The sequence below is a fragment of the Cupressus sempervirens genome, chromosome 7, assembly GCF_028749045.1.
Source record: "Cupressus sempervirens isolate cs-2001-9-10 chromosome 7, ASM2874904v1, whole genome shotgun sequence".
NCBI classification, from domain to species: Eukaryota; Viridiplantae; Streptophyta; class Pinopsida; order Cupressales; family Cupressaceae; genus Cupressus; species Cupressus sempervirens.
The window spans coordinates 494663068-494688638 of NC_143124.1; the positions used below are offsets into that span (position 1 = coordinate 494663068).

At 35.4% G+C, this 25571-nt stretch overlaps 1 protein-coding gene across 2 annotated transcripts in view; it reads left to right on the plus strand.

The window, feature by feature from the left end:
* LOC149547709 (uncharacterized) overlaps window positions 1-25571 on the plus strand; it is a 229185-nt gene that overhangs the window by 137231 nt on the left and 66383 nt on the right. For both annotated transcript variants that reach the window (XM_089791786.1, XM_089791787.1), the window contains 5 exons: window positions 11520-11626; window positions 11812-12012; window positions 12157-12266; window positions 12344-12391; window positions 12630-12808. In XM_089791786.1, the coding sequence (XP_089647912.1) occupies window positions 11520-11626; window positions 11812-12012; window positions 12157-12266; window positions 12344-12391; window positions 12630-12808 (645 nt within the window). The remainder of the gene's footprint in view (window positions 1-11519; window positions 11627-11811; window positions 12013-12156; window positions 12267-12343; window positions 12392-12629; window positions 12809-25571) is intronic.

Sequence of the window (25571 nt, forward strand, 5' to 3'; positions counted from 1 at the left end):
ACCATAGACTTGATACCAGGAATGGAACCCATATCCAGAGCCCCATATAGAATGACAACCACAGAGTTAATGGAGTTATAGATCCAACTATAGGATATGCTAGATAAGAAGATGATTCGACCTAGTGTCTCACCATGGGGAGCCCCAGTGCTGTTTGTAAGGAAGAAGGATGGAACCATGAGACTATGTATAGATTACAGGATGCTTAATAAAGTCACCATCAAAAATCGGTACCCATTGCCAATGATAGATGATCTTTTTGACCAAATGAAGGGTGTGATTGTATTTTCAAAAATTGATTTTAAGATTAGGATATCATCAACTGCAAATTAAAGATGAGGATATATATAAAACTGCATTTAGAACTAGGTATGGACATTATGAGTTTACAATATTGCCTTTCGGATTAACCAATGCCCCAGAAACTTTCATGAATTTAATAAACAGTATATTCCAGGATTGTCTGGACAAGTTTGTACTAGTCTTTATAGATGACATTTTAATATGCTCTAAGAATCAAGAAGAACATTAGAGGTACTTAGAAATAGTTCTGCAAACACTAGAAGAACACAAGCTATATGGGAAACTATCTAAGTATGCTTTTTACCAGATAAGATAAGATATCTAGGGCACATTATATCAGCTTAGGGTATAGCAGTAGATCCATCTAAGATAAAAGCGATTAAGGAATGGTCCATACCTAGAAATGTATCCAAAGTTAGGAGCTTCATGGGGTTAGCTGGGTTATATAGAAAGTTTGTTAGAGATTTCTTGAGGATAGCCTATCCGATCCCTTCGTTTCAGAGAAAGGGTAAGAAATTTATTTGGACAGAGAAGTGTCAATCAGCTTTTGAGTTTCTGAAAGATATGGTTGAGTTTCTGAAAGACTACTGTGCCTATTTTGAGGGTACCTGATCCACAAAAATAGTTCGTAGTTATAACCAATGCGTCTGGAGAAGGTTTAGGGGGTGTGTTAATCCAGGATGAACAAGTCATTGCTTATGAGTCTAGGAAATTGAAAAATTATGAACAAAATTACGCACCTCATGATCTCGAATTAGCAGCAATAGTGGATGCCTTGCAAATGTGGAGACATTACTTAATTGGAAAACCTTTTGAGCTTAGATTTGATCACCAAAGTTTGAAGTATATTTTCACCCAATAGAACCTTAATGTTAGACAAAGGAGATGGTTGGAATGTTTAGCAGATTATGAGTTCGACATAAGCTACATTAAAAGTAAGGAAAACAAGGTGGCTGATGCCCTAAACCAGAGAAGACACATCTCGGCAATGACTACGGTAAACTTCAGGTTGAGGGACCAAATTTTACAACGTCTGGAGCATGATGAGTTTTATACAAAAATTAGCTTGGCTCTTATCAGAGATCCACAAGATCCTAAGTATTCGGAGTTTAGCTTAGAAGAGGACAAATTATTAAGATATCACCACAAAATCTATGTGCCTAACGACACTGAACTCCGAAGACTGATGTTAGGTGAATATCACTCAGCTCCATACTCAGGACATTCGGGAGTAACAAAAATGTTATCCGATATAAAACCCTTATATTTTTGGAAGGGGATGAAGAGAGAAATAATTGAATTTGTAGTAGGGTGTTTAGAATGCCAAAGAGTAAAGGAAGAACATTGGTATCTAATAGGTCTATTGCATCCAAATAAAGTACCCGAGTGGAAGTGACAGATAATATCCATGGATTTTGTGCAAGGGTTATCTATGACCCAAAATCGACACAACACTATCTTGGTCGTGGTTGACAGATTGACTAAGGTTGCTCGTTTCATACTAGGGAATTTATCTGATGGAGAACTTGAAATTGCTCATAAGTTCATAAAAGAGATTTTTAGGTTCCACGGAATTCCAAAGAAAATTATTTCAGATAGGGATGCTAGAATAACTTCAAGATTCTAGCAAACATTATTTACAGCTTTGGGCACCAAATTGAATATTAGTTCAGCCTATCATCCTGCGACAGATGGTCAAACTGAACGAGTAAATCAAGTATTAGAGGATCTCCTAAGAGTATACTGTATGGACCGATAGTACCAATGGGAAACATACTTACCCCTCGTAGAATTTGCATATAATAACTCTTATCAGTCCACCATCAGAATGGCTCCTTTTGAGGCTTTGTATGGTCGTAAGTGCAGAACTCCAATAAGTTGGAATCGATTGGAAGATAGAATCATTGTCGGGCCTAAAATGCTTCAGGAGATGGAAGAGCAGGTACTCCAGATTCGTTAGAGGTTAAAGGAAGCAAACGATAGACAGAAGAGTTATGCTGATGCTAAAAGAACACCTAGAGAATTCTCAGTAGGGGACAAGGTGATACTAAGGTTTAAACCTCAAAAAGGTACTATCAAGTTTGGCAAGAATGCTAAGTTAGCCTCGAGATATGTAGGACCCTTTGAAGTTTTGGAGGTTGTTAACCTAGTGGCTTATAGGATTGCTTTACCACTAGCCCTTGCCAGGATGTATGACGTCTTCCATGTGTCTTATCTTAAAACTATATTATCCACCATGAACATATGATTGATTGGAAATTATTGCAGGTGCAAGAGCCAGGAGTGGTAGAGGTAAGACCGCTCAGAATACTTGAGGTACGTAAGCTACGCTTACGAAATCGAGAAGTAACGTAGTGCAAGGTCTAGTGAGGCCAGTATACTGAAGATAATGCCACCTGGGAAGATTATCATGATATTTTTCAAAGATATCCCTATCTTTTCTCTGAGATTGAAAACTGAATATTTCTTTTCTTTTCACATGACTAAGTACTACTTAAATTTGCCATTATTTTCATCGAGGATGATGAGAAATCTAGGGGGGTGGGTATGTTACATTCCAAAATTTTGCCCTAAATTTTAAATTGGACTTAGCCGTTGATTTAACGAATCAATATCATGTGAAGTGAGTTAGTTGATTATAGCCGTTGTATCAATTTATTTCTTTCGGATCATGTGAAGTGAGTTAATTATAACTGTTGTATCAATTTATCTCTTCCTGATCATGTGAAGTGAGTTAGTTAATTATAGCCGTTGTATCAATTTATTCTTCCTAATCATTTGAAATGAGTTAGTTAATTATAGTTGTTGTATCAATTAGTTAATTATAGTCGTTGTATCAATTTATTTCTTCTTGATCATGTGGAATGACTTAGTTGAAATATATATGTTTTTGATTAGATAAATAGATTTTGAAGGGTGCCTGAAACCTTGTACAAGACTAAAGATATTCAATAAACTCGGAAACAAAGATACAACAAACAAAAGCAGAATTGGTCACCCCTTGAAACATAGGGTAACCAAGGTGACAAAAAGCCTATCACCAACCAAAAGAAACGATCCAGCAAGGGGGCAAAGCCAGATATGTGACGATTTACCCTTTGATTTCGAGCCACCCTTGCACGATCTGAGGTTCATTTCTAAAGGAGGAGCAAATGGTCTAGTGTTCTTTCTTTTAACCGCAGTCCAAACATCCTCCACCTTAGCTGCCTCAGCAATCCAACCCCCAGATGAAACCAAACAATGAAGCCTAGGGGGGATCCAAAACACCGACATTCATCCTAGAAGAGCCCGTAGCCAACTGGCCCCCCGCAGAAAGGACAGGGCAAGGGCCAGGGAAAGGGTCTTGGCCCCCAACAGGACCAGGAGGAACATCCAGTATTGGGGCAGGAGAAGGAGCAGGAACCTCCTCAATCACCGACACCGAAAGAACAACTGTAGAGGAAACATCCTCGGATACAACCGCTGAATCTAGAGGCACATCACTGGACTTTACCATCGTATAGTGTTCAGAAGAGGCCCCTGACCACCAGGAAGGAGGACGCCTAGATTTAGTCTTTACAGCAGCACAACGAGCAGCAATGTGACTAGTCTTATGACACTTCCTACAGCGAAAAGGAATACCTTCATAATCCAAAAAAAGGGACCAAGAGCCCCTCGAAGAATCCAAACAAACCTTCTTAGGAAGGCTCTTAGAAATATCCATCTCTACAAGAAATCTAGCATATATATGTTGTATTAATTGATATTGAGATATTTTCATGATCATGTGAAATGAGTTAGTCATTCTGACGTTGATGAAATCTCTAAAGGTCACTAGATGATTTTGAATTAACAATTAATAAATCTTGAATTGATGTCTTGGCGAGAATGTTGTTTTGAATGATTACAGGAAGAAGATTGAAGAGAGGGGAAGCATTGCTAAACGAGATCATCGGAAGGGGATGGTCAAATAGTCCAGCCATCTGAATCGACAGGTTTGACCTAAGTCCACTCTGGCAAGGATACTAGGTTTGATAACATGTTGCATTATGGAACCGCATGAGCTATTTAAAGAACAATATAATAATCAATTAAAAATTTAAAAACTATAATTCATACTTTTGAAGAAATTATTAATGAATTCATTATTTAATTATTATTATTCACATTTAAATACGAACATATATACGCAAAAATAAGGTGACACCAATAAATTATAAGCTATAATCTAATGATGCCACTTTACCAATACGAACACTTGAACGTATTAAAAAATGAACGATAATAATAAAATAATAAAATAACTCTTTAACTTCTTATTTTCTTTCTTTTCTTTTTCTCCCTCTTCTTTCTCTTAAATCATTTTGAATAGCATTCAAATGGATTCTTGTAATTGAAGGAAGCCAGACAGTCAAGCCTCTCTTTCTTTTATAGAGTCTCATAATCGTAGCACAACACACCTTTTATTCTTCATCTTTACCTTCTTGCTATTGGTGACTCTTAAGTACTGAGAACAAGTCCGTCTGAGATTAATTCCGTCTGCAAATAATTTCAACTGAGTTTATTGATTTCCATTCCTCACTTTCATGTTTCTTGCCGTGGGAAGTCTGAACTAGTAGTGGAGTCCGACTCTCGATTTTAGAGCATCTCAGATATATCGTAGTGTCAAGTAAGACTGCTGTTGAACCAGCATACATCCTTTCTTTTATTTCTTTGTGACGTTAAGCTTGTTTGGTTCATGTAGTATCCGAAAACTAGGAATATTATTGAGACTTGTTTTCTTTTATTCATTTCCATATATCGCATTAGCTGTATCCTTTTGCCATGATACATAAAATCCATAATGTTGATGTCAACTTATTTTCAGATTGAATTCAAGGGAAGAACATGTAGAATTTAAAATATGGAACATCTTTACCATTGATGATACTTAATCATGAAAGCATATCAATCATGTGTCAATAATTATCTCAGCTCAGATTTAATACATTCTTTATATCACATAGAGATGGAATTGAAATCATGTAATCTGAACACCGAGGAATTCACCGGCAGTATTGCCAAAATGAGTGAAGAGGTGTAAAGAAAAAGTAGTGGATAAACTCGCGAGCACCTAACAATCACTGGTATGGTAGCCTGAATTGGTGAGGAGGTGCAAAGAGTCTGCACAAATAAAAATGGTATCAGATCAAACAAATAATAAGCTAAAAATTGTAATAGCTCATGTATGTTCCAATTATGTAATATGTTGTCAAGTCGAGTGGTGGAGATTGGGTTTGTAGACCCAACTTGAAATCTTTGGCTAGGGTAGAGATTAGGCAGATATGCCGAACATGTGATCTTTGTTGATTGTCTAGACGCTTCAGTTATTTTGGAGAATAATTGTTGGGACTTCAACCCACCTAATTACTTTGATGGTTGGGCTTATGAACATCCCAAGCCCGATCTCGAGGTAGGGAGGACCATTCTATAAATTTAGCATTGTGTGGGGATAATTAATGGTCTGCGGTTGGGAGGTTAAGCCTATGTAAATGCTTCTCCTCTCACCAATACCGAGGCTTGGACAACGAGTTAAAGAGATTCTTCTGTTTATACTATATGCTTCTTATACTTTTAATCTCTGAAAGAATAGTTAGATATTTTTATGAAGAAAACAATTAATAATATGTTGATTAAGACTTTCAATTGATTTAATTAGTCGTTACTTTATTTGCAATCAGAAATAGTTTAATTATTAGCAATAAATAAATATCTCTTTTTGTTTCTTGTGAATATGTAAGATAGATTGAAAAGAGTTTCTTTCTGTTATAATCAGTTGGTAGAAATCATTGTCATATGAAATGGAAACAGTTACTTGTGAAATTAGATTAATTTGAGATTAAAATTTGGTTGCGAAATTTCGTATGTTACAATATGAAGCAATGAAGGAATATATATCATATGTTTGAATGTTCTATATATATATATAATTGAGAATTATAATGTGAATCATGAGAAATATATTAATGTTGTTAGTAACAAACATGAATTAAATTGCTAACATTCTTATTTGAATTATAAGTATTGTTTGCCTTGATCTTTTCTTCCGATAATGTAATTGCAGGAAGAGGGAGATTAAGATTCAGAGGGAGCCTGACATTTCATTAGAGGCAATCTTCAAAGAGAGGGAGTGAGATAGAGGATATGATTCAGTCAACCTTTGGTGATCTTGATCATACTGATTAAGGAGGAGTAAAGTTTAAATAATGTTGAGATGAATTCTCTAGTGTTGATAGCATAATTTTAGTGATAAGGAAGGAAGTATGAAATGAGACTGTAAATTCAATGAATAAGAATGTACATTTACTGTCAAAACAAGATATTCATATTAACTAACACCGTAAACAAATCGAGAGGGAAAACTTTATTTCAATTAATACAAAAGGTGCTAGGCACCATGGGCCTAGCTTTTGAGTGAAAACTTACTAAGGAGAGGGGTCGTCACAGTGGTAGTTGAGATAGGACATATGTGATTCAATTGAACAATGTTTTGTCAATAGGGTGTATATACATTGAGATCACAAATAGATTACAAAGCTTTCTCCTAAAGCAAATTGGTAGAAATTTTCAGACTCCATAAAATGAAATGAGTGGAAATTTTACATTGTAGGGGGAATAATAATATTCAATGTTTCCACTATCCAACTAGCTCATCAAGGTCTTCAACTCATTTTGTATAGCAAGGGCAATTCAAATCAGATTGGATAAGTGGATCAAGCATTGTCTAAAATCATCTCGAATAGACAACCCAGAAATTGAAGACTGTCTTGGTTAGGAAGAAATCATTGGGCCACACGTAACACGAGAGCATGGATATGGGTTAGTTTAGATCTGATATTTATATGAGCTCTTTACTTGCAGAGGGAGTAGATTTTAGATTTGGGGGAATCAACACGAGAGATGATGCCAAAGGAATCCATATTTGATTTGATGCAAAAATTGTTCAACAATATAAGAATGAGTGAGAATTTTACATTTTGGGGGGAATAATAGTCAATGTTCCATTCCCATTTGAACCTTATTTAGAGGGCAGATGTTCCATTCTCAAATAATCTAAGAAGACAATTTTTGAATCTTTATGTGCATATTAGTATTGCTATCCTTTACATTTATCTACTCTTTGTAGTCTCTCTCTTTTTTGTAATTCTATACATAATAGAAGGGTTATTTTCCTTGATCTTTTCCTTTATGTTGAGTATATTCTTATAGAAAAAGAAGGTTGGTACTTTACCAAATATTGTGCAGACTCAATTTTGATAGTAGTTCGAAAGACTCTAATGATCAAGATAGATAAAGTGAGGCTTTTGAAGAAAACATCTTTGATGATTGAGATTATGAGATTCTTCTACATTAAGGGGGAGTATAAAACTTCTTCTAAAGCAACATAGGAGCTTAGAAGATTGATACTTAGAGGGAGTCTAGAGATACATGTGTGTGACTACATGGTTTTTGATGGGCATACTCCTGTGTACATAATGAGGAAGTAATGACTTGTCACTAGAAAGTCTGAAAGATTGAAATAAGATTCAGAATGAGTTTGGCAAACATCCTTGGGTGAAGAGAGCTTCTGAGGGAGTAACTAGAGGACCTAACTTCCCAGGATCATTGTTCAGAGGGAGAAATTTTGAGATGCAATCCTTTGTGGATGATATCTTCTCTATGAGGAGAAGTTCTAAGTAAAATTCTTTGTAATGTGCTCTCCTCTTTGAGAGAGAAGTCTGACGTGAAAACCCTTGTTCCACCCTCTAGTAGCAGCTATGGCGGGTCCACCCTCTGACTTGGTTCATGGTGGTTATCATGTGAGTTACTACATGATGCTGTTGTGATTATGGCATGAAAGGTGACGATCTTTCATTGATGTATATATTTAGAGGGGAGCTATTGAAAGGTGACGATCTTATCAATAGCTAGATTTGTTATCATAATATACTACATTAAGTTGTTGTCTTGGGGTGACAAAAGTTATGATAATGAATAGAAAGTAACTATTGCAAGGTGACGATCTTATCAATAGTTGACCTATCTCCTAACACCAAAATGCGTTGGAGCAAGTGTTATTTTGGTTCTTCAGGCCAGATTTTGCCGCACACCTTGATAACCAACTTGTCATGGTTCTTTGGGCCAGATTTTGCCAGACACCATGAAAATCAATTTGTTATGGTTCTTCAGGCCGGATCTTGCCGGACACCATAACTTAAATTTATCATAGACCACACTTAAGGTGGTATTCAAATCTTGTATCATAATTTGCTGAAATTCTCTTCTTGCTAAAGAGGGCGTGTTGAGAAATTTAGCCTCATAGTGAATTGAATCAAATTCCATATGTAATATATGTTTATATATGTATATATATTATATATATATATATATATTTGTGTTAATGGATTTATGTTGATATCCTTATATATGTTATTCTAGGAATATCATATTGAGTCGATATCTCTTCATATACTTGAGGACACAAAGTGTTCTACAAATCCTCCCTAGCTAAGAGGGAATGTTAAAGTTGTAGCTTTAGTCGGATAAATTCGATCTGAGATACATTGTTATTATTGGCAAATCATCATTTTCTATATATATGCGTATTCAAGTAATATATATATGTGTGTGTGTGTGTGTGTGTGTGTGTGTGTGTGTGTGTGTGTGCATATATATATATATATATATATATATATACATATATATATTATACTAATTATTATTATGAAATATATGTATTAATTAAATGATGATTTAACCTTGGAGACATGTCTCTTATGAGTTCTAAATTTGCATTTGGAACATATCTATCAAAATGGCCATATTGTTACATTTGTAGAAAAGATCCATGTTACTTAACAACACATCACCACTTAACCAACACACTAAGTGGTAAACCTCATTTTTATCAAATATTAAAATTGGGAGGATTTTTAATTATAGTAAATTTCTTATTTAACATATAAATTCTAATATATTTTTCTCTATATGTTATTTATTCTGAAATAAAATACCAAAACCTAGATTTTCAATTAAAATACATTTATCAAACATATGCATTTTAGTGTAATTTTGATAAATTAATACTTAAAAGTTACACATGTATGTATAGATACATACATATGCACACATGTATCTGCATACCCAAACCCATGTATCTAAGGGTAATTTGTTTTTATTTTGTACTCGTACCAGGTTCTCGAACTTGTGGTCATACCCATACCAGCAACTTAGCTTTTGGAAGATTGAATTTGGTTCATCTCAACATTCTTGAGGACAAAAACCCTCTTGGAGAAGATAAGTTTTGGTGGTGAGACATCCTTCCTAGCAGGTTGTAGGCGAGTTGCTCAGATTTTGCACGTGGATTTATGATTAAAGGTTTATCGGACTTTGTGAAGTCTTATTCTAAGACAAGTTTAAGAGAACCATGATATTTGAAGAGTTTCCAAGAAAATGGTTAGACGCCTTGGTTGAGAGTTTATTTAGTACTGATGGTGTTGAAATTTAGAGCATATTAGGTGATTGCTATATTTCATGTTGAAGAAGATTTTGTTATGGATATTTTTGGCATGGGATAGTTTTGTGTCTTGATGATTTTTTCCATCTTAATGTGAGCTATCAACTCGATAGGCTTATCAGCAGAGATTCTACGAGGTCATGGGTTTTCTACATGCTGGGCATGAGTTCTAGTTAATTGGGGCAGTTTGCATTATCCTCTGTATCAGGGCAAGTGACCAGTGATTAAGGCAGCAAGTAAAAGGAGTATAGATGTTAGGTTGGAAATGAAGCACATCATCCTTGGAAGTGGTGTGGTATATATCATTAACATAACCAATGGAGTTGTGCTCCTGAATCTAGTTGAGGGTTTTGTGTAGCTGGTATTTTCCCATATGAGGGTGTTGAAAATACAGTAATATAATTCAGATTATGGTGGGCAGAGAATGCAAAGGTTATGAGCAGATTATAGTCACAGACGAGACATGAATTTATCCGGAATTGATTCTGAACAGAGTATCTTATTTATTGCAGACTCAAGTATCTCTCTCTCTCTCTCTCTCTCTCTCTCTCTCTCTCTCAATGGGAGTACTTGTTTTCTATATAAAAAGGTCAGGAGTCATCTAAATGCTTAATACTGATTTATGTGCATGAACAGTGCTTTATTAAATTTGTATCCAGTTATTTTAGTTAACAAATATCCTATTTTATCATAGTTGTGTATTCAAATGATATGTCTGCAAGTTGAGGTTATGTTTGTGTTAAATTGAGTATTTAAAATAAGTAAGACAACTTAGCAAAATCTTCAAGGAAAATCTGAAAACTGTTTGAGCATTTCCCATCAGACGAGTCTGGAAAAAACAAAAGGATATTTGGCACAAGTTTAACTGGGGATTTCGCACAAATATGACTATTATGATGATATTTATTTTCTTGCAAATACCCTATCCATTCAATCCCTTGAGTCCTTGACAATGAAAGCTAAAATAATTTCTCCAACGGATCAGTGCACATGTAATTCCTAACAGAATCATCTCTTATGGAGAAGAGGGTTTTTGTCCTCAAAGCCAAATAGGGAAACCAAGAGTGTTTTCATCCTCCAATCTCCCTACTAAAGGTTTTCATCCTCCAGTTTCCCTAACCAAGGGTTTTTGTCTTTGAATCCTTCAATCTCAAAAATGGATAAAACTCTCAAATCACAAAATGGATGATTTTCTTTGAGCAAATGAATTTCTTTTATATTTCTTTTCTGGGATATCCATTTGAATTTCTTTTCCCACCAAGGGTTTAAGAACACTTTAATTTTCTTTTCCCTTCAAGTCCTTACAATATATTTCGTAAATAAAATGTTACATTGTGTTTGTAAACACCTTTTGAATTAAATATTGAATCAAGTGTTTAGAAACAATTTTAAAATATAATATTTAAGTTGTTCTTTTGGAAATAAAGTGACTGGGTCAATTTTTATTATTTACCACATTTTATCACTTGGCCTATGGGAAAAAATTGGTCACTGGTCCTCAATTAATTCTTCTAGTTTTGAAAAGGGTTGCATTCTTATTTTATTAGGACATCATATCTTAGCATGTGTAAAGCTCTTGGTACGTTGCTTTCAAAAAAATCTTAAGAATTGTCATAGGGCTACATTTGAGATGATTTAGATTTTATTTAGATTTTGTGAAGGATTATACAAAGTAACTATCTTTTAATTTCTTTTATTCCAGAAATTTTGCTGTTGTTGCTGGAGGTCAAGGAGTTCTTCTTGCTACAATTGCAAATTCTGAGCAGAATGTGATTGCGTTGTGTTGTGAAACTCTGCAACAACTAGAAGGTTTAAAATATGTATAGCAATGTTTTTTTGTACACAAATTTTATAAGGAAAATTCATAGCATTTTTTAGGGTTGTTGTTATAGAAGATATTCAACTTAATGAAATTTGAAAGGCATATGATCTCAAGATTTTTTTTTCCATTAGTAGTTCACACTGTTTACAAAATCATTTTTGTAATCTTCCAGTTTGGAGCAACGTTGGAAATGTAATTACTGGGGATTTCCGACTAAGTGGGCATGATCAAATTCTTCTTTTGAAATGGCCAGCACACTGTAAACTGGGTATATTTCCCATGGAGGATCTTCTGTCATCAATTATTGTCACAGACCTCAAGTGGTATGGTTTCAGTGGGTTTAATGACCCTCGACAGGAGGTGAAAGCTGCAGGCATGAAGTCTTCAACCTATTCTGGCATTGGATTTGTTGGAAGCAACCTGCCTTAAAATTATAATCTTAATTATAATGGTCTGGTCTTCTACATTCTCTGTTATGAAATATCTAATCAGTGAACTAAATTTACTTATTTTTCAGACAATTTTGAGGCTACTGTCCACAAAAGTCGACATATTCAAACTGTTGCAAGATTCCTTGAAACACGAATTGAGGCTGAAAGATCACAAGAAAAGCAGTTAAAATTGCAGGTGATGCATAATTGAAGATTTGTAGGTCAATTGATTTTAATCTCGCTTAGTGTTAACCTTGCTTCTTTTGATTTCAGATCGAGAAAAAGAAGCATCTTTTGGAATCTTCATGTGAACTTATGCAGGTAAAACTTGCAACTTGAATTTGAAAGTTTTGCATTTGATGGTCAAAGCCATTAGAAATAATGAGATTACTCTGATTTTTTTCATTTTAGATGAAAAAAAGAGAATAATTAAAATGATTTTCATTGTATGAGTTATGCACTATTTAATATCTTGCACTGGTATTTATGTAATTTTACTTTGAGAAACCTCTCTACACCTACTTTTTCTTAAAGTTAACGCGATAATTGTTTGATACAGGAACTTACTTCCAGACATAGCCTGACATTCATTGAAAAAAACTCACATTCTGAAAGTAAAAGTTTAAAAAGTAAGATTAAGAGTGGTCAGTTACCCCTTGTGGAACTTGAGCAAGTATATCATGCATTGCAAGGAAGAACGTGGTTTATTGTAATTGGCATCTGGAGTAGAGTTCCAAGGTATGCTGAGCATATTACCATTCCATTTACATGGCATTGGACAGTTTTGTGAAATCGATGAAATCCAAATGGGAATTTAATTGCCTATATCTGAAATGGGAAAAGCTTGGCAAAACCTTAGTAAGAAAAATTTGATGTACTCTTTGTTATTATAAAGAAATTGTCTAATGTTATTTCATTTCATATATAATAGATATAAAGATGTTACACATTATAAAATTGCTAATTATAAAAAAAATGAATAGGGCTTTAAATTTATTTATTTTAACTTTCATATTAGAGAGTACATACAAATTAGAGAGTATTACAAATCAAATAGCTGAGCCTGAAATTGTTGTCCATTCCATCATGAAGCATGTTCTAGTATTTTAGTTACGGGACAATGCTTTTTTAACCTAAGCTCTCATTAAGGTATATACTAGAAACTAAAACAAAATCCCTCATTGTGGTTTCAAATTCAACTTCAAAAATAAATTAATTCAAAGTAAAACTTCAAGAAAATGTAAAATACCATATAAAACAAGCCTGCCCTTGTGCATTTTATTTGTCTAAGAAAGTGAGAATCACTACAAGAAAACCTTTGCTAAATGGAACAACAAATGTGTCTGTCTGTTTGTTGAATACTTGAAATGTGGGTGTTCGGTTATAAAAGAAGGCTGGGATCTCATTTGGTGGACACAGAAGAATTCAAAAGCTTTCTTATTTCTCTATGGAGTTTCAGAGGTTTGCGCATGTTGTCAAACTCTTGCCAGTGGGGTGAGGACTCAAATGGTTTGTTGGAGCTGATGACAAAAGCCCCCAGATCTTCAATAAGACAGTTGTACACTGAGATTGATTGGGTCCTGAATATTTAAACTGGGTCAAGAACCCTTGTTCGTGGTGTATTTTTGGAGGCAAATCCGTCTGTCTGGTTTGCATTTGTGCAAAAAGAGGTTTCAGTTTTGTAATGATTAGTAGAATGTATTTGTAAATTTGCAAAGTCTCTCATACAGACAATTTTTCAAGAGCTTTGAAAATTATTCCATTATTTATTAATGAGATGACTTGAAATATGGGGAAATCTTTTGGGAATATAATTTTTTGAATTGGCAATTTCTTACTTACTTTAATAAATCGGTTTGGTTGAATAATGAAAACAAGAGATTGTGTGGCCTTGCTGGATTCTCCTTTCTTGTGTTGACTTGTTCCACAAGTGTTGGCATGAGAACTCATATCCTCTTGTGTCAGATATGTTGAGTTGGGTGGGGGGATTTTCTCCTCATACCAGGCCACAGTGATAAGAGATGGATTACTGAGTGTTCTATATTTCATCTTGGCAGTTCGTGGGCTTGTCTTAGTTGAATGGATTTGCAAAAGGAGGACATAAGGATCGTTAAGCTTCATTTATGGATATGTGCACTCATTAAGGGTTCTATGTGTATTTAATTTGTTGTGTTAACTATTTACTATTACTCAATATTATTGAACATGAGATATGGCTGGGTGGCAATACCTTCATCTTTCTATTCCTTGAATTCTCTGCTCACCCTGATGAGTGATCATGGAGTATGATCTGAAATGTTGTTAAAAAGTATACACAATCTGATTCCAGAAGCATACTAACAACACTGTAATGGATTGTGGAAATCTGCTGTCATCAATCTTCAGATCTGCCTGTGGAATTCTGAAATTTATTTTTACCCAACCAAAATGTGTTTGTATCTGTGGGTTGGAGGTTCCAGCTTATTGTATAAAGATTATTACTGAGCAAGTCATTATTATATTTTCAAGCTATCTTGGACAGTATAGAGAGTAGCTATTCACTACCAGCTGAAGTATTACAGTGGTTATCATTATATTAGTGCTTTATATTGGGTGTGGGACTGAGCTCGAGCCATTTTGGATTGGTAATTTTTGTATGTTACTCTGTATAATTGAGCACTGTCATAACATATAAGACTGGGTTATGTTATGTAAGTTGCTATTTGCTGCAATATCTTGTATTTCTGAAGCACAGGTTAAATAGAGGAAAGATATTGTAATTTATTCTTCATTGAATACTAATTTATATGCAAAGAAATATAGTTCACAAGCTCGCCAAACCGACAGCACTATCTCAAACATTATATATGAATCTGCAATCTCTGTCATATATATGCAGACTGTTGAAATGTTCATGGTGAAGAATGCAAAAATATGGTAAACAATCAGCACAGATGCGAAGTGGTTGGCATATTGCCTGAACAATAAATCATTGGAAACCACGGATGGACTCTTGCACCAATCACTTCATTTTTTAAAAGGGAGAACTAAATATTATTTTAATTATTATAAGAAAGATCTTTCAAACTTTATAAGTGTTTTAATTATTAAAACAGAGACCCAAAAGTAGGTGTTACATCCCAAATTTTGACCTAGTTTTAAAATTGCTCATAGCTGTTGGATTTAACGGATTTTTCTTTCATGATCATGTGAAGTAGGTAGTTATTTATATCCGTTGTATTAACTGTTAATGAAGATGGTCGTTAACCATTATTATTTTTATGATGTTTAGCAGTTGCTTGATTTTGGAATTATGGTTAATAATTTAGAGTCTTTTAAATGTTTATATGAAAATTATTATGGAACTATTATTATGGTGGAAGAGTTTCACAGGTGATTGCAGGAGAAGATGAAAGGGGGAAGCATTGTTAAACGGGATCATTGGAATGGGATACTTGCTTAGTCCAGTCAACAGGATTGACAAGTATGACCTTAAACTTCTTTGGTAAGGACCTAATGACTTGAACATAGGATACATCTGTGGGACCCGCATGAGCTATTAAATAAATAATTTAAGAAATATAAAATAATCTAATTAAAATATAATACGTACCTCAAAAAATTTAAAATGATCTTTCACCATATTATATATATATATATATATATATATATATATATATATATATATATATATATATATATATATATATATGTACATATAGATATAAAAATGAAGTGGCACCATTATATTATTCTCTTATAATATATTTACATGTATATATAAGAATAAATTATAATAATATTTGAATTATAACCTTCCAACTTTTTTTCCATCTTTATTCTTTTCCTTGTTTATAACTAATTAAACACTTGGCGTATTAAATTGACAAATATTCTTTAAGTTTTAGAAGCCAAGGAGTCCCGACATTTCCTTTACATTGAAGTCATGAGAGAGGCGAACATTCTTTTCCATACATGTAATGTCCCTGTTTTGGCTAGCACCGTTTTGCGTGCTGGATCAGTCTATCACGGACTTTCGTGGATGGGTGGTTGTGATGAGAGAGTCATTCTGGCATTTATTTGGAGATTGGATGGTTTATTATGCTCTTGGAGATATTATTTTATTGATATTTTATCATCATTTTTATACGGGGCCTACATGTTATAATTCTAAGTTGAGTTGCACTTTTTTTATAAAGTTATTTATTATAAAAGTGCATTATAATGGGATTTTATAATGGATGTTTCTAGAAGTTCTTAGTAACTTCTTAGAAAAGTAAATAAATAGAGGGCTTGGCCTCTCATTTGGACATACTGGATTTGATAATTCTACTACATTTTCTCTTGAGCATTTGTGGCACCATCCAAGTCTACAAATATTTAGCATAATCTTTGAGAACGATACGTCTCAAGAGATTGCATAACTGAGGAAGTGAAAGACCTTCCGAAGGGTTGCACTTTGGAAGTGGTATTCAACCATTTCAAGTTGAGCTTAATTTATATACTCAGATTACCTGAGGGTTTGAGTTTTCGAAAAAGCAGATCCGAAAAAGCAGTCTGAAAAAGAAGATCTGAAAAAGCAGTTCGAAAAAATAGATCCGAAAAAGCAGTTCGAAATAGCAAAGTGAAAAAGCAAATTTGAAAAAAGCAAGTGAAAAAGCAGATCAGAAAAAGCAAAGCAGAAAGGCAGCATTGGAGAAAATTATTACATCCATCTACAATTAGGTTCCTTTGGATATTTCATGCATTTTTTCTTATCATTTAGATGCATATTAGAAGGTAAGGCTGTAGGTGAAAGTTTGTATCAGATTTAAGCATTATTCTTGCGGATGTAAGCCAAGAGTCTTGGCCATTTCATACTAGCATTGTAGTTAACATTTTATGTGCAATAAATGAGACATAATTTGCTGCTCTGATATAGTGTAATTGAATATGTATTTATCATTCATGATCAGCTTATTAGTTTGCATGCCAATTGTTTGACAAAATGTCAATTGGCTGTAGATTCTTTTTTTGGCATAAATAATGTTATAATTTTGCATACCAAGTGTTTGTATTAATGCCACTTGGCTATAAGTGCATTAATGCCATCACAGGTTGCATCCCAAGTGTTTGTCAAAATTACTATTTGCTGTAGCTGCATATTGCAAGTAGTTTCAGTCACATATACACATTGAATATTGTCAAAATAAGTTGCACATTCATGTTAGATCATTGTTTAGTCAATTTAGAGTCTTCTTGCAAGCATTCTTATTGATGCTAGTGAAGGAAAGAGCCATAAAAGCAAACTGAAATTTTATATTGGTAATATGACCCTTGTATGCAAAGTGTTTTCTTGAACCTTTATCAACATTTTGGGATCAGATTTGAGCAGGGTCATTACAATACACTTGACTATCATACTCAAGATCGGCTCCTCCTTTTTAATCCCGATTTCTCCCTTATTCTGCCATTTTTCCATGCTCGTAGTTCTGGCTTCATACAAGCTTCGAACCTTTGCCAAACTCGGATTTTTCTGTAGAATATAAGTGTTGCCGTCCTTGTACATGCTGCCGTACGTTTTTCACCTTGCTGAAGTTGAAGCCGCCTCTATGCACTGCGAAATCATTTGAAGAAGAGCAGATATCCAATGTCTAGCAAAGCTTAGGTATTTCCATAAAATATACTAGGTCATGTGAATGATCATCCTTCCAATGTTGCTATATTCCCTTCATAACTATTAATGCATTTCAAATTCCCTATCAATAAATTGCAGGTTATACTCATTTCTTACTTGAATAATCATAGGAAATTGTTACTATAATTCATAATAAAGTACCAAGACATGGAACCATAAATTGTTTAACCAATGGAAGTTAAAATACAACAAAATTATTTCTGCAAGTCTTTAATCACAGAATGTGAAATGCTGGAAGCAACCATTTGCCATAAATTAATAGAACAAAGCTGATTGCTCGGAGAATCCAAACACCTATGACTCATCGGCTGTATAGCCATGAAAAGGTGAAGAGGTGAGAATGATATCTGCAAGAACACGAAAGATGAAATCAGATATGATTAAATAAATTATACAACCATATTTATTAACTCATGCTCGTCCTTATAAATGTAACCTGTTGTCAAGTAGAGCGGTGGTGATCGTGTCGTTGAACTCGTTAGAAATCCTTGGCCAAGGTAGTTTAAAGACATGTTTGCCATCTAATGATCACTTGATGTCATTGGTGCCATTTATGTAGATGTGTTCATTTCATAATTGTGTGGATATTCTAAACACTAGGATGCTCAAGTGGCTACACTAAAAACATCCCAAGCTCGATTCCGAGGTAGGGAGGGTCTTTCTAATTCAATAGATTGTGTGGAGATAAGTATGGTTCGAGGTTGGGAGGTTAACCCTAAGTCAATGCTTCTCCTCTTATCAAAAGGCTACGCTTGCACAACTAGCTAAAGAACCACCTGATGATACTTGTATGTTCTATTCTTCTTTCCATGATAATCATTTACTTACTTGTATGTAGAAAAGATAGTTAATCGTTAATCTAGTTATTTTCAGTTGATCATAGATACATTTATTTTCAGTCAATCGTTAATCTAGTTATTTTGAGTTGATCATAGATACATTTATTTTCAGTTAATCGTAATCTAGTTATTTTCAGTTACACGTTAATCTAGTTATTTTAGTTGATCATTGGTATGGTTATCTCAGTTGAACATGGATAATTTAGTTCATTGTTAATAGTTAAAATAGTTAGTCATATGATAAGGAATTCAATTATCTTTTCAATGAATCTCTTTATAAACTGTTTTTGTTTTTGTTATGAAAAACCATTTGTTAGAGTAGGGGCCTATATAGGTGGTCAAGACTCACATTAAGTCAGCATATTCTATCATATTTTTTTCTTTCATTATTCCTTCCATTTTGTAGATTGAAGAATTCAAAGACAAAAAACTTTGGTGTTGGAAATTTGGAGGATTAAAAGCCTGTTGGTTTTCTATAATAGGATTTGGGATTGAAAACTCTCATAGTATTTGGGGTGATTCCATTCAGTGATTGCATCTGAGCCAATTGATTTTAGTAGTTCTATTTATATTTTCAAAAAAATCAAACCATATTACCAAATTAACATTCTTGGGCGAGTTTTTAAGTTTAATTGTTGCTGCTACATTTTTGATATAACACCTATTGAAAAGTCTAGTTTTTGGGGGTTAGTGTGATTTTATTTGCTATTTGTGGGTATTCCATTCCTTGGACCAGCTGGTCTTTGAGGTTCTCAACCTTGGTGGACATTCTTTAGCCCTCTTAATAAAGTAATTAATATTATATTTCTTTATGGTCATTTATGAATTCAGTTTATTGTTTAGTCTTTTAGGTAGTTTAATTTATAAGTTAGTTGTTTTAGCTCTTTTAGAAAGTTTCTATTTTTCTCTTAAATGCTTCGTTTTATAAGGAGACTTTGGCCACATTTTGTAATCACTCTCGTTTTATGAATAATTCGTAACATAGTATCAGAGCAAAACAATCCTTTGGTGAATTTTTTAAATTCGTTCTCTCAGGTTTTTTTTTCCATTTTTTTTTAAATCATCATTTTATTGAAAAAATTGGTTTTCAAATTCAAGGGGTTTGTTTGATCAATTTTTCCAAAAAAATCCAATTTTTTTGTGAGGGAAATTAAGGGCAGTTTTTTTTTTTTAGGATAACAGAAGGTTTTGAGACTATTGTTTCTACCCATAATTTTTTTAGAGAATTACGATTTTCAGAGAATCGTGTGGCTCTTCACCATGGTTGTTCCTCTGCCCTTTTTGGAGGGTCGTAGTTTTTTATGCTTGTAAAAGTTGTCTGTGCCGCTTTTGTTCAAAGGTGTGGCCACCATTTTATAGAATTTTTGCGACCTGCTTGACTTAGCCATAATTAATTTTTTGCAGTTTGGAAGTAATTGCAAGGCTCGATTTCCCTGATCATCAAAGTATGCACGTCGCCCATGTCAGCACAAAGAGCATCTCCTCTGCAAATTCCGGTGCATGGCACCATTTCTTCTTGGTTGTCCTTTTCGCTCCATTTTTAGGGTTTCTCTTGCCTTGGGTTAGAAAAGGCCCCAAGTGAGGAGGGAAAAAGGGGTCAAAGGAAGGATTTTTATAATGTGTAATCTAAGTGTTTGTATCTTGCATTGGTTTTTGGAAGGCATTTCGCTCAATTTTGTGCGTCTGTGGGATTGAAAATTTGTTTTTTCACATGTTTGAAGGTGTTTCTCCCTTGTGAAACTTTTCTACTACATCTATGTGGTTTCTGAGATTGTTTTTCCTACTCGCGATCACCTTTTTTGGGCAGTTTTCTATATTTTTTGGGCTGTGTTTTTGGTTGTATCGAATTTGTTTTCTAGTGCATGACAAGAAGGGGTTTTAAGCATGTTTGGACCGTTTGTTTTCTGCAAGTAGTGTTCTACACAATTTCTGCTTTGTGTTTTACTATTCTAGTTCAATCTTTGGGTGTTTCTAGTTTGTTTCTAAGCTCGGGTTTCTCGATTTTCCACAAATAGTGGTTTTCTGTAAAATGGCAGCCTAGTTTTTCTGATAAAATTTGTGAGATCTTTATTCTACAAGGGTGTTTTGACTAATTTTTGCAATAAAATCAAGGGTTTTTGGCTTTCCGAGCACTACCTTGAAGTTTGTGCCAACTCTTTGTTGAAGGTTTTTGATAGAACAATCAGATTTTATTTGAAGCTTGCCTCTTTTTTTGGTGCATAAGAAAAGAGGAGGCGTGACGTCATTTACCAACATCATGTTGGAGGGCAACTGGTGTTTCAACAACAAGAACTACAATACTTGGAAGCAGAGGATGCTCTTGATTTTTGAGCATCGCTACTTGGACCATCTTGTTCTATGTAACTCTACTCACCCTACAATGGTGGGCAAAGATCAAGACAAGATTGATGAATTTAACCAAGAAGTTGTTATGTTGTTGAAGTTATCCGTCACCAATGAGATGGTTGTAGAAGTGCCATTTGACAAGTTTGTTGCCAAGATTTGGGCACACTTGATAAAGTTTGGATGAAATGTTAGATAAAACTTAAAAGGAGAGTTTTTTTCTTGAAGAATATATTCTTTTCCTTGTGATGGATGAGAATATGTCTTCGCAGGAGCATCTTCTAAAGATCGAGGAAATACATGATCAACTGGAGGCTATTGGCCACAAGATGGAATAGGAAGACATGGTGGTGATTACATTGAAGAGCCACAAACACTTTATTGAGACACTTAACATTAGCTTTGCTATTGTCGACTTGAAATTTGATGAGCTTTGCAATAATTAGGTGGAGGCAACAATTGGTAGCCCTAGTGACATGGTTAGTGGAAAACAACCATTTACTACCATAGATTAAGGCAACAGGATATCCACTTAGGAGACAGGCCAACATGCATCCAATAACAGTTCAAGAAGAGTATTACTTGTCACTATTGTGGGACGCTTGGTCATATCCAAAGGTTTTGCAAAATGTGGTTCGCTGATAATAAAATCAACTGGGGAGACTCTTAGTAGTAGGCTCTTGTTGCAAAGCAGTTTAAGGAATCAATCTTCTATGCATTCATGGTCAAATGACTTGAAAGTTTTGTTTTCGGTTTGGATATTTAGTAAATTACCATTAAGGGAGGATAATAAAGTAATTAATTTTATATTAATTGTCTTTTAGGTATTTAGTTTATTATTTAATCTCTTGCGTATGTTCTAATTTCTTAGATAGTTGTTTTAGTTATTTTAGAAAGTTTCTATTTTGCTCCTAGGTGTTTCTTTTTATAAAAGGACCTTGGCTGTAATGTACTTGTCATAAAATAAATGTACTCATTTAATCTTTATAACGGGTCGATTGATTTATTTTATCTTGGACCCATTTTTATTTAGTTTTTTTGTGTCGCCGTCGACTACTTTGTACACCCTCAGAAAGCTTTTCCCGATGGGCATTTAAGCATGGCTTGTAGTTAGTTCGTACGCATGCTTGGATTATATCTCTCTGTACTGTGGATTCTTATTGGAGTTTGGCATTATTCGCCATTTCGGAAGTGAAAGACCTTCCCTATTTGGCTTGCACGGTTTTAGTGGGATTCATCTGTCACCCTATTCTGTTGGTGTTCAGTTTGCATCTGGCAATTCGAAGGTTTAATTATATCATAGTTCCTGTTGGTGAATCTGTGGTCTCTGCGTATGCGAATTGTGTATGTATTTCCCCACAACTCTAAGTGGTATCAATTGGTTTGCATTGTTAATTTGTTTACTAGAACATTACTGTACGACTTCCATCCTTCACACTTCCTCCTCATATCCGTATGGCTTCCCAGTTCATCTAACCTTCCATCAACAGTCCGTACCTGTGAATGAACATTTCTTTCAGTCACCCATTCACCTAAGCCTTCATAATCGTACGGCTTGCATTTTCCTATCTCCACACCTACTGTACGACATCCATCCGTACGACTGTCAACACCCCTCCACCGTAGGACATCTTGTCCTACCGTATGGCCAACTTAACTGCACTGTATAGCTTCCTTGGTGAGCACCGTACGGGCTCCCTAAATTCCACCTGCTATATCCGTACGGACATTCGTTTGGACTCTGTATTGCCTCCTATTTCCGTATGAACTTCTAAACTCAGTTGGGACATATTTTTTCCACCGCATGGTACCCCCTGATAGATTCACTAATCCGTACAAGTCTCTTACAGAAGCATTTTGTATCCATCCTGACCATAATCTGCCTTCAAATCGCCCATTGCTAGTCAGGTCATTACAGTGATATCAGAGCTCTCTGATCTTGCTAGCTTGTGGACGGTGAATAAAAGTTTATAGTCGAAAGAGGACACATTCCATTGATCGAATGGCTGACGAACAGGAACCAATCGGCGTCGAACTTGTGGCACTTTTGAGGGAACTGGCTCGAAATCAGGCACAAATCACAGATACGCAGTGACTCATGGAGGAAACCCTCAAGAAGTTAGCAGAGAATAAAATATCTGGTGAACAAAATGGGCACAAAACAGCCTTAGTATTGGGTAAACCACACCCTCAACCAACATGCTCTCGACCTTCCATGCCGACTTTCCCAGGACGAATGGAAACATATCACGGGGAGAGACTGCCAACTTTCAAAGAGATAAGAGAGGACTGGAAAAATGCAAACTTTGAAGAGGATATTTCCTACAAAGATTATGTAGATATGAGGATGAGATACTTAGGAGGTGGAAACAGAGGAGGATATTTTAATGATGATCTTAGGAGAAAGTTAAGTAAGGTGAACTTGTCTCCATTTGATGGTTCGGGCTCCATTTCAGCACAGGCGTGGGTGATGAAGGCCGGCACCCACTTCTAGCTAAATCCTATGCCTGAAGAAGCGATCAAATTTTCCGTATTGCACTTGGAGGGCATTACACATGAATGGTGGTGTAATATACTTGTCTGGAACTGATCACAATATGTTAATCTTGAACTACAGACATTTTAGCAAACAGTTGTCTGATAACCGGATACTATAAAAGACATATTATTTCTGCCAATACTGTACTAGTTTCTCACACCAAAAATAATATAAATAACAGGTAACTTGCGAGTTTCAGTTCAGAATAACATTATGACGAGAAAATTAATAACCAAACTAATAACCTGTCATAGCCTCAGTTAGTTCAGATTTAACAGTGTGGGTCTAAACTGAAGACATTTTTTGTCAAACGGTTACCATCAAAACTCTTCCTTAAGCAAGGTAACGCTATTCATTATAAAATAATTCCTGTAGAAGTTGTGCTAGAGATGGAGTGCAACAGTCGGTGGTCCAGAATTTATAAGCCAAATGACCAGTAGAAGAGCTCAGAAAATGATAATACAGCTTCAACCATAACAGTAAAAAAAAAACTTCCTAAGCCGACAAGTGCAGATTAGAGCATTTGTAAATAAATATAACAATGCTAGAGTGACAGACCCGATTTGAATGGTGAACCCGTCAAGGACTGATGACGCCCAGGTGGTCACTGTCGGCCCTCGCTTATACCCAGTCTGGCCGCTATGAAGATACTACTGGTTGCGCGACTTTCAATCCAAATACATCTGCTATACTGGGCCCGAATACTGGTTAATATGTTGTTGAATGTGTAACCCAGTGGAGCTCACTTGCAACTTATCCAGGCGCGACTGGGAATGGAAAACGTAGCCTGTAAATGCTACTTCAAAATCGACCCTCGCCCGTGTTGCTGTGCGGAATCGATACTTGGTATTACAGCGGAATAGATACTAGTCTCTAACGTGACAACACCAGTGCTCCTCAACCCTGCGGAAACACAGATACACGCCCAAACAAAGATACCGAAACTGCACACTGTCGACTGGGACTCCAGTAATGTTTTTTTTTCTTTCTTGCCCCCCCCGACTGGTCAGTACTACCAAACTGTGAATATCAACCTGCTACTGCTCTTCCACGTTGATATAGCTTTCCAATCCAATGAACTTATTTGCCAAAGATAAAATCAAACTCACATACAAACAAGAAAACTTACTTTTTGCCTGCTGCTAACAGTCATGCCTCCTTTACCAATAAAATTTCATTTGAATCGCCTGGCAACTGCACAACTGTGATTCTTCACTAAAGCAAAGGTGGCAGTTTATGGGGCTATGTCCAAAAACTACCAATACTCTTAAGGGTTTTCGTCCTTAAGATGGCCCAGTCACATTCAAGCAACCAGAAGTTCATCCGAATAATTATTATCATTCTTCATGGTGCCAATCCCAATGTAGGCTCTCCTTTTTATAACCTCGAAGTGAGGGAAAGAAGTTGGCACGAGAGATGTGGGATAAAACTACATTTTCGTCTTGTAGTGACTTAAGTCACTTTATAAAGTAAAGAACTTTATAAACATAAAGTGACTTTATAAATGAACCCTTTAAATTAATATCAGATAAACCTTTAAATAAAACTCTCCGTGTGACTGGTAAGCATCCTGATTGATGATGCCGTTAATCTATCCGGATGTGGAGATAGATTAACCCGGCGCCGACACTAGCGCGGAGGAAGGGACATGACAGTCCTCCCTTCCCGGGATTGCTTGCCCTCAAGCAATCTCAATGCTGGGTGTTGCAATATAGACTCGCCTTCCCATGTGGCGTCCTCATAAGGCAAGTTCTTCCACCGGATTAGAAATTCCCTGACAGTTCTGTTTCGCAACTTCCTCTCTCTGGTTTCAATCACTTCTTCCGGCACCAGAATAAGCTTACCCTCTTCATCAAGTGGGGGCAAAATCTCAGAAGGCACAATTTGCTGACCCACAGCTTTCTTGAGGCACGAGACATGAAAAACATTGTGAATCCGGCTATCACCTGGTAGCTCCAGCTCATAAGCGACTTCTCCTACCCTCCTGGTGATACTGTATGGTCCATAAAATCTGGGCTTAAGTTTCTCGGACCCACTCTTCTTCAAGGAGCTCTGTCTGTAAGGCTGTAGTCGTAGGAAAACTCTATCCCCAACCTCGAAACTCCTTTCGGTGCGATGCCGGTC